This window comes from Myotis brandtii, unplaced genomic scaffold (assembly GCF_000412655.1).
Source record: "Myotis brandtii unplaced genomic scaffold, ASM41265v1 scaffold583, whole genome shotgun sequence".
In the NCBI taxonomy this organism is placed as follows: domain Eukaryota; kingdom Metazoa; phylum Chordata; class Mammalia; order Chiroptera; family Vespertilionidae; genus Myotis; species Myotis brandtii.
The window spans coordinates 858,906-869,238 of NW_005370191.1; the positions used below are offsets into that span (position 1 = coordinate 858,906).

At 56.9% G+C, this 10,333-nt stretch overlaps 1 protein-coding gene across 1 annotated transcript in view; it reads left to right on the forward strand.

Moving 5' to 3' along the window:
• The window catches only part of COL26A1 (collagen, type XXVI, alpha 1), a 142,733-nt gene extending 132,406 nt beyond the window's left edge, over positions 1 to 10,327 (forward strand). The window contains exons 9-13 of the mRNA XM_005879166.2: positions 1,623 to 1,675; positions 5,537 to 5,572; positions 6,788 to 6,835; positions 8,224 to 8,308; positions 8,998 to 10,327. Coding sequence (XP_005879228.1) covers positions 1,623 to 1,675; positions 5,537 to 5,572; positions 6,788 to 6,835; positions 8,224 to 8,308; positions 8,998 to 9,158 — 383 coding nt within the window. The 3' untranslated portion in view covers positions 9,159 to 10,327. The remainder of the gene's footprint in view (positions 1 to 1,622; positions 1,676 to 5,536; positions 5,573 to 6,787; positions 6,836 to 8,223; positions 8,309 to 8,997) is intronic.
• Positions 10,328 to 10,333: the final 6 nt, after the last annotated feature.

Genomic DNA, 10,333 nt, shown 5'->3' on the forward strand with positions numbered 1-10,333 from the left:
AAAGGAACCCGAGTTCCTGATGCCCACGTAAAGCAGTTCAGAGCTGCCCTCATGTGGATCTGGGTGGTGGATGCACCGGATGCACGGAGGCCCAGGCCCAGGGGGAGCATGGGGTCAGCACAGGGCAGCTCAGGTGGGACCGGTACTATGAGAGGCACAAGGTCCCGGGCCTTTAGGCAGAAACCAGTGGCCCTGCGGGAGGAGATGGCCCTGGGCTCAATGGGCTGAGCCTGGATCTGGCTTGATCCCCACCCTCCATGGACCCTCACTGGACAGGGGCGTTTGGGGCCAGGGCCACCGAAGCCCGGCCCGCCCAGCTGTGTGGCTGTCCCCAGATCCAGAACACTCACTCCCTGTCATTCATTTACTCTCTTACCCATTGAACAAATATTCACTGAGCAAATCCTACCTGCTGGGCAGTGTTCTAGGTCCCTCCTGTCATAAAACAAAGGTTCATAAAACAAAGGCCTGGTGGTATTTACACTCTCGTGGAGGAAGCAAACCTTGCTCATAAGTAAGTGAGTCCACAGATCTGAGAGTGATGACAGCGGAAAGCAGGGCCGGGGGAGGGCCCGGCCAGGGCAGGCGTTGTTTCAAAGGCGGCTTTTGATAAACGCTCAGACCAGGTGAGGGAATGAGCTTGAGAGCACATGGGGCCTCAGGTGATGTGCTCTGACTGCAGATGTGTGCCCCACCTGGGTGCACTGTCCTGCCGGCCTCCTCAAGCCGGGGGGCACATTGGAACAGCCCATCGGGGCTCCCTGCAGCCTGGGAGGCACAGGCCTGTGCGGGGAGGGACAGAGGCCTCCTGGTCCAAGTGTGCTGGAAGTTCATCATGAACGCCGCTTCCTGTGCTGGGCACATGTGGCCCAGTCTGACCCTCTGGACTCTCTCTGCCCCAGAGGCAGTCAGACATGGAGACTGACAGCAGGCAGGGTGGTGGCTGGTGCATGCCAGAAGTTCTGGAAGAGAGGTGGGGGGGTGGGGGCGGGTGCTAGGGAGGCTTCCTGGGGGAGGAGATACTCAGCCTGAGAGTTGTAGGGAAGACCAGTAGGAAAGAACTTGCAGGGATGTGGAGGGAATGGAGAAGCTCCGGGGGAAGGAGTGGATTGGCAAAGGCACAGGAGCCGAGGACCTTTCCGGGAGGGTATCTGGGGAGTGTGGACGGGCTGGGCTGAGAGGGACCTCACCGAACAGTTGCTTTCTGGGTGTCCCCATGGAGGGTGGATGATCAAGAAGCAGTTGTAGTCACCCAGGCAAGAAGGATGATCTTGGGGGGTCTGGTCCCAAGTCCCAAGGAGGGGCTGATGTGGGAGAGATTTGCCATGGGCTGGTTGCAGAGTGGCCCCATGGATAAGGCTCTGGGAGGAGAAGCAGTTTGGGGTGTAGGCTGCATGGAGAGAGCGGGTGGAGGTGGGCTCTCTGCTCTGAGTATGGGCAGGAGAGGCCAGGGGAGTGGGTGTTCCCTGTCCCCCCACCATTCAGTCACCAAATCTTTGTTTGCTGCCCATGAGGCAGGCCAGGGGAGGGGCTGGGGTGGGGTGGAAATGTCCCTCTCTAGAGCTGATGGGGGCAAAAGGCTTCTCTGGCCCCAGGTAACTTGTCTATAACTCGGCCAACAGGTCCCCCAGGACCACATGGTCCCCCAGGACCCCCAGGTGCACCTGGATCCCAGGTAAGGCCTCTCCCATTTCTGGCATGTGAGGGGTCAGTGGCTTCCTAGGAAGGGAGGAGCCAGGCTTTTTGCTGCAGGAGTTGCTCTGGAAGGAACCAGTCCACCTGGCCAGTCCCCACCTGGGCCCAGGTGGGGCCCGGGGGCACGTAGGCACGAGATTCTGGTTTTAGCTGCAGCAGAGGTCTTCACTGCTCATTTCTTCTCTGCCAGAGAGGTGTTAGCGTCATTCCCATTTTATTGATGAGCTAACTGAGATCAGGGAGGCCAGCATCACAGAAGGTCCACCCTCGCCTGTCATCCTGTTCCCAAGAATCACCTGTGTGGGAGGGGGTACCCCAAAGGCTGACTGGGTGCTCCACCCCAACTTATTCTGCCGTTCAGATGTGACCTCGGGCTAAAAGGCAGCCTCCCTGGGCTCTGGCTTCCTCGGCTGCTGAGCCAGGGAGGGGGTTGCTACAGGAAGCAAAGAGAACTGAAGTGCCAGGTGGAAGCACCTTGTAGTACAGGAGCCCAAGGGTCTGGGAGGAAAATCACTCGGAGGAGGAGGAAGGGCCTGGGATGCCTGCTGGGTGTTGGATGTCCTACTGTGCAGGGCTTTGTGCAGCCCCCATCCTGGGCCCAGCTCTGCTGGGGGTCGGGGGGCGGGGGGTAGTACTGAGAGGAGGTGCTGAGAGGTGGCTCCCACACTGCGAGGATGTGGATCCTGGCCTTGGCCCTGTGGACACTGGGTCCTGAGGAGTCCCATGTGTTCATTCATCCCTTTAGTTAAATGACAAATATTCCCCCATCTGATGACACAGCCAGGACCGGGGGCCACAGTCCAGGCCCCTAAAGCTTACGTCCTGGACGTCAAAGAACCAGTGTGCCCGACTCGGATCTGCTCCCTGTTGTCCCCACAGTGTGTTTTCCCACCAGGAGGACTCGGCGTGGAGGAGAAGGGCTGGCTGGTGCACAGACCCTGAGACATGCCATGTAGAGCCTAGGGCAGTGGTCGGCAAACTCATTAGTCAACAGAGCCAAATATCAACAGTACAACGATTAAAATTTCTTTTGAGAGCCAAATTTTTTAAACGTAAACTATATAGGTAGGTACATTGTTATTAACTTAATTAGGGTACTCCTAAGGCTTAGGAAGAGCCACACTCAAGGGGCCAAAGAGCCGCATGGGGCTCGCGAGCCGCAGTTTGCCGACCACTTGTAGAGGATCACAGCCAGTCCACAGGCCAACGCTCTATCCACTGAGCCAAACCAATCTATGCTCTTCGCCTCTTTTTTTTTTTTAATTTTTGTTTAGGGCATAAGGCAGAGGGTTTTGAACCCGTACCAAAAGGAGGGATAAAGAACTCTACTTGGACACAGAGCAGTCCAAATAAGACCCCAGAGGCTTGAAATAGTGTACAAGTTGGGGAATTGTGATGTGTTTCAACCATAAAATGAAAGAAAGGATGGAAGGAGATGAGGTTGGAGAAAGGGGTCCCAGGCTGTCCTCACATGGAAGTCATTACAAAGCCTCTCTTTCCCACAGAACAATAGGAAACCATTTGGCAGACTTAATTAAATGAGTGGTCAGAGCAGGTTTTCTTTTTCAGTTTATTCTCGTTGCTGCATTGAGAATGGTCTGAGGAGGAATGGACAAGAAAGATTTGGACAGAGCAGTCAGGTGGTGATAGGCAAGAGGGATCATGGTGAACTGAAGCGGTGGTAGCAATAAGAGTGAAGGAGTATAGGACAGGTGCGGAAAGGTAGAATTGATAGGTCTTGCTGATGGGTTGAATGATCTTTTGCCCTCTCTGCATCCACCCCCTTGGGCATTTAACTTTGAAGTGTCCTCTGCCTCTGTCTCTGGACTTGACCATGTGCCTGGCTTTGGGTAATAGAATGAAGCAGAAGTGCAAGTACGGTGCTTCTAAGTCTACAACTCGAGAGGCCTTGCTCTTTCCTGTGTTTCTGTCATCTCCATGAGGACATTCCTGAGGTAGCCTACTGGCATGGAACAGATACGTGGCAGAGACTTGAAGTGCCCAGTCAGCCCAGTTGAGACTCGTCTAGATCAGTGGTCGGCAAACTCATTCATCAATAGAGCCAAATGTCAACAGTACAACGATTGAAATTTCTTTTGAGAGCCAAATTTTTTAAACTTAAACTATATAGGTAGGTACATTGTTATTAACTTAATTAGGGTACTCCTAAGGCTTAGGAAGAGCCACACTCAAGGGGCCAAAGAGCCGCATGTGGCTTGAGAGCCGCAGTTTGCCGACCACAGGCCTAGGGCAGAGCAAGAGTGGATGTGGGACAGACCAGGCTGGCCAGCAGGGCCTGGGGTGGGATGAGGGCTGCAGAGGGGATGGGAGGCCCCCAGGCCTGATCTGTTCCTGCATCAGGAGGGGTGGCCCAGGTAAGCCGAGAGTTTAGGTCCCCGGAGCGAGGCACCCCAGGGGTTCCCTCCTGGTCCCTCAGGCCCCAACCACAGGCCCTGGAGAGAGGGGCTGGGAGCAGGTGAGAGAATGACAGTGACTGAGAAGACTGGTGAGGGACAGAGAGGTCCGGGGAAGCACAGGAGGCGGTGGGAGAGAAGTCTGGCTGAGCTCCCCGCGCCTCGGAGCCCTGCGCAGTGGTGCCCCTCCGGCTGCCTCAGCCACAGCCACAGGTGCGGTCAGGGATGACAGTGCTCCCCACTCTCCCCCATCTGCTCGTGCCGACTGCTTTCAGGGATCCCACCATTTAATCCAGCGGCGGGGGGAGTGGAGGCTCAGAGAGGCTCTGTCACTTGCGGGAGTCACACAGCAGGTGGCAGAGCTGGGGTCCCGGCTAGGCCAGGCTCCTTTCCGGCTCTCCGGCTGCCTCCAGCCCTTGCCAGGAATGCAGTGGACGTTATAGGGTAGCCTTATCCTGCCAGGTGGTCTATGTTCACGGTTTTCCAGGCCCTTGTGAACAGGGCTGCCTCAGGTGGCTCTGCAGACCATGTCCTTGTGGGGGCCCAGGTCTGCAAGATTCCGAGGAGGTTCAAGGGGACCGAGTCTGAGCTGCTTGTCCAACTCCCCTTGAGAGGGTGTGGCCGGGCATCTGCCTAAGGCAGTGGTTCTCAACCTTCCTAATGCCGCGACCCTTTAATACAGTTCCTCATGTTGTGGTGACTCCCAATCTCATTGTTACAAATTGAACATAATTAAAGCATAGTGATTGATCACAAAAACAATATGTAATTATATATGTGTTTTTCGATGGTCTTAGGCGACCCCTGTGAAAGGGTCGTTCAACCCCCAAAGGGGTCGCGACCCACAGGTTGAGAACCGCTGGCCTAAGGGGTCTTCATGTCACTGGCATCTGGACCCCTTACCTCCTTACTGTGGTCCTTCCCTAAGGCTGGAGCCCTTGGCCAGGGCCTGGATGCCATAGGGCATAAGGCTTATTTCTGGCTCTCCAGGGCCCCCGTGGACAGCCCTTCCAGGACTCTCTGCCGGGTCCTGTCCAGGCCCCAACAGGGCCAAGGTTAGCCCGAATGCTGACAATGTCGGAATGGCCACAGCCTCCTGGGTACCACGAGGGGCCAGACTGTGGCTTCACTGTGGGTGGTAGGTCTCTGAGGGTCTTTCTCCACGTGAGGGGGTGGGAGGGGTGTGCTTTGCCCCATTTTGCAGATGAGAAGACCGAGGGCTCTGCTGAGGTTCATTTAGGAGCCAGAGAAGGATGGCTTCAGAACCTGGGAGGCCCCCTGGTGTGGCCTTTCCATTTCCTCCATGTCATTCATTGTCCTCCCATCTTATTTTCCAGGTCCAGAGCCCAGTGTAGGGGGCCGGGAGGACTGAAGGGTTGGCCAGGGAAGGCAGCAAGGGCTCATCTGCTTTATTTGATTTTCTGCAGGGCCTGGCTGGAGAGCGAGGCATGACGGGGCCATCTGTAAGTGTGGGCTGTTTAGATGGGCCACACCTGGAGCGGTGGGCCCTGGTGCAGGCCCAGGGTACTGGGGGTGGGGGTGGCGGGGGGAGGACTCTCCCAGGTGGCCTTACCTGAGCTCCACCCCACAGCCTCCCCAAACATGACCTTATCCAGGGTAGGGCAGAGGACAGAAAGGGGCAACTTGAGTGCAGTCCCAGATGCCCACATTGAAAAGGGAGCCACCTCACTGGGAATGTGAGCAAGGACTGAAATAGCCTGTTAAAGGGGTTGATGAGAGTCCGGAGGTCTCCTCAGGGAGCCCAGGCCCCTGAGTTAATGTGCTGTAGACCTAGAGCATCCCTTCCCGTCTCTGAATCCCAGAATTTAAGAGGCTTAGGAAGCTGGCTTCTAATTTCCATTCTTGGAAACAAGAATTTATGAGCTTCAACTCTTGCCCCTGGAGGGGGAGCCTCCTTTGTGCCCAAGGCCTTATGGGGAGTGGGGGTAAAGGGGGAGGAGGGGAGGCAATGGGGCCCGGGAGGAAGGATGGATCTTTGCTGAGCACCTACTATGTGCTGGCCACTGTGGAGGCGCTCTTCACCCATAGTGTAGTTAAGCTTCACAGCAGCCCAGCAATACTGTGTTTTATTATCCCCATTTGCCAGAACTGGCAGCTCAGAGAGGTTAAGTAACTTTCCCAAGGTCACACAGGAAGGCAAGCATAGGTGTGTTAGCCTCCAAAGCCATGCCTCCTCCCAGGCTTCTGTCTGGTAATATATGACAACACTTTCACAGCACCTCTATGTGTTAGGCTCCAGTCTACGCTCGTTATCCATCTAATCCTTTTAATAGTCCTATGAGGTAGACACTATTATTACCCCATTGTACAGATGAGAATACTGAGGCACAGAGAGGTAAAGTACCTTGCCCAAGGTCACACAGAAGGAGCAAGTATCACGTAGGTGTTATTATGAGACTGGCCCCATTTTAGAGACAGGAAAACAGAGTCCTAAGAGGTAGGAGACTTGATCCCTGGGAGAGCCAAGACATGAGCTCATGAGGTTTCAAACCTGACCCCCCAGCCCCAGAAGCAGAATTAAGCCCCTAAAGCCAAGTTCAGACACCTCCCAAGTGAGGCTGTGCAGGGTGACCAGGGCCTTGGCCCTCCGCTGCTCTGCTCGCCCCAGGCCCCCTCCCCAACCCGCACCACCGTTGACTGCATGGCTTTCTTCCTAGGGCGAGCCTGGCCGGAAGGGGGAAGAAGAGGAGAAAGCTGCCACAGAGGTAACTGTGCTGTTGGCCCCTGGCGAGGTGGGCATTGGAGGCAGGCAGCTGTGGGAGGTGGCCTGGGCTGTGGGACCTTCTAGAGGACCTTGTGGGACTGGAAAGGGGGGAAGGTGCTGGAACCAGAGCAGCCGTGGTGGGCTCAGGAGGCAGTGGGAGGGGATGTGCATGCTGGGGCGTGAGCAGATTCACAGGTCACTTGGGATGCCAGACTGAGAGGATGTGCCACACCAGCACAGCCATGGGGGGGTGAAGGATTAGAAATGACAGACGAGAGAAGAAAGCTGGGTCTGGGTGGGACGCTGCTCTCTGATGGAGAGACAGTGCCACAGGCTGCAAGCCGAGTCTTTATTTCATAGCCAGATTCCACGAGGCAAAGTAAGGGCATGGTCAAGATGTTTACAACATTCTCGTGGGTTTCGAATCTACTCAATTACATGCACCTGATCAAGCATTGTGCTGGGACTTGCACGTGGCTTTGCCACGAGAGGATCGTGCCCTCTCATTAGTCCCAGGCTTGAACCTGTCCAAACGCTGTAGCCGCTCTCCACAGAGGGCACCTATGACTCACCCTCCCCATTTCATAAGGGGGAGGGGGACTCCTCACCGGGGACACCCCCATCCCAGATACTGTCCAGATACAGCTTCTGGTGGACTTTGGGTCGCTGGTGGGAAGACCTCTCTCCTGGAACCCAATAGGCTGCTTTTTGGTTTCCTTTTGTTGTGTTTCAAGCTAAATTCATCTGAATGTCATGACAGCTGTCATGCTCTACCAGCAAAAGGTGTCCGTTTTGCTGCTGACTCCAGGCGGGCACTTGTCTCTTCATCATCACTTTTCAAAGTGGCCTTGACATCAATCAATCAGCTCATTCACATGTCTTGGCACACGGGGTCCTTGGCCCACGTGTAGGCCAGGTCTCAGAGATGCAGGCTCGCCACCATCCTGCCCTCCTGCCGGGACCCCAGAAGCAGTGGCTTTTCTTCCCCTTTGCTTTTGGGGGCGGGCTCTCAGGTGGGCAGTGCCAGGACGGAAATCAGCCAAGCTCCCCCACCTGTGGGCCTGTTCTAGGTGCTCTGAGGGCGTTTTCTGGAAAGAAGGGCACACAGGGGAGGCTGGCAGGCAGCTTGGAGCAGGAAAAGCCCAGACTTGAGGGGACACACCTGGGCATGAAAGCCGCTAGGCCACTTCCAGGCTGTGTGTCCAGGGGACGCTGGTTACCCTCTCTGTGCGTTGGTTCCTTGTCTGTGAACAAGAATTCAAACGCTATCCCCGGCCCAGAGTGGATGGTGGCTGTTGTATTGCTGGTGACAGGCGGGAATGGGAGGGACCGGGACAACATGTACACTGAGGCGAAATGGCCCTGACCCTGGCTGCTTCCTCCCCGCAGGGTGAGGGGGTGCAGCAGCTGCGGGAGGCCTTGAAGATCCTGGCAGAGAGAGTCCTCATCCTGGAGCACATGATAGGGATCCACGGTGAGTGGTGACCAGGGCCCAGGAACGGTGGGCCCACAGCTGGCCACAGAGCTGGGAATCTCCCTCTGCTCCGACCTCCCACTCCTTGCTGCCCTCGTGACAGCTGCCACTGTCTCTGGTCTCCCTGCTTCTCTGTTCCCTTCACTTGGCTGCCAGGTAATTTCCCCCAAACCCCAGCCTGACCCTGCCAACCCTCCCCGATCAAGGACCCTCGGTGACTCCCTGCTGCCCATGCCTGACATCTAGATTCATCAAGTCCTAAGTCCCTCCCCAGCATAGCCTGGTGCCCAGTGACACAGCCACCATCCAGTCCTCCCAGGCGCCCTCCCACCTCCACGCCTTTGCTCAAGCTGGTCCCTCCACCTCCTCAACACCAACTCCCACTTCAGGGCCTGCTCCAAGTTCACTTCTGGGAAGCCGACCTCATCTCTCCTCACAGGGCTCTGTAGAGCCTTGGTTCCCTCTTGGGCTGGGGTTTCCATGTCTCACCCTGGGGGCAGGGTGGTGACTGGCACCTCTTCAGGGTCTGGAGCCCAGCCCTGGTCAGCATTTGTTGAAGAATGAATGAATGAATGAGTGAGTGAGTGAATGAGTGAATGCATGGGTAGAAAGCCCTATCCTCGCTGGGCAGTGTGAAGCGAAGGCGCCTTTGAGTGCTCCCAAGGCCCACCCTCCTGCTCTCCTTCCAGATCCCCTGGCCTCTCCTGAGGGGGGCTCTGGCCAGGATGCCGCCCTGAGAGCCAACCTCAAAATGAAGCGTGGTGGCGCCCCCCCGGATGGCTCCCTCGCTGCCCTGCTTGGCCCCAGCCCCGTGCAGAAGAGCACAAGCCGGGCCAGCAGTGGGAAGTAGGGCCCAACTCTCCAGGACAAGCCCGGCCCCACCAGAGACCCAGCCCTCAAGCCTGCGCCGCCACTGGATCCTGAAGGCGCCCCTAATGGGGCTGGGCCTCAGGCATGGACAATCATGAGGGACATTGGCCCCCAGGACTGGGGGGCCTTGGGGACAGCTGGGACCTCCAGGGATAGGATCCAGAGGGCCCAGCACCCTTGGCAGAGCCCTGCTCTGGTTCCTGCCCTCCCCCACCTCCCACCCTCTGCAGGAGTCAGAGTCTGGGTTTGAGAATAATCATAATACTTAGCATTTACTGAGTTCCCACGACGTTCGGGCCGTCCAAGGAGCTCTCCCTACATTGTCTCATTTAACCCTTAGGAGGTAGGCTTGTTACCCCCACTTTACAGGGGGACAGAGGCTTGGAGAGGATAAATAACTGCAAAGCCACCAGACCATGGAGGGTGGGGGCAGGATTGGAACCCAGGTCTTTCAGTTCCTCTTCCCTCTTCACAGAAAACTCAGACAGGGTGAGCACAGGTCTGTGGGGAGCTGGATGGACAGTGGGAAGAAGCTGACAGGGCCCTGGATCTCATTCTTCAACTCCAATCCCCTGGCTGGGGGCCAGGGAGACCCCGAATAAACCTACGAGTGTCACAGGGACATGGGGATTGAGAAAGGAGCATTGAGGTGCAAGGGTCCTCAAGCCTAATTGGCATCACCCACTGCTGCCTCCCAATCTCTCTGAGCCCACCCACCCCCACCCACCAGGGCCTCGCACCCCTGAGCAGAGGAGGGAGGATTTAATGGGAACATGCACCCTCCAGGGGCAGCACTGGCAACCCTGCCCTCTCCCAGTCTCTCAGGGGACCTATCGGGGTGGCCACTTCCGCATCACATGACAAGTCTAATGTCCTGACGAAGTAGAGAAAGGGGGGCTGTCAGAGTCCCAGGCCTGCAGGGGAGATGTGCCGACCCTCAGGGTGGTGGGCCCAGGCACTCCACATACACCCTCCTCCCTGCTGCTCCAAACAGAGCAGCTCAGACCACAGCCCTCCAAGCCATTCAAGGCCTCGCAGGCCCGGGTCCCCTGTGAGCGGGCCTCCCCGGTGCTCCTCTCGGTGCTCCTCTCTCGCTGGGCCGGGACCCACTCTCACGCGAGGGCCGCCGACTCAGACCCACTGGTGCTGGCGCCA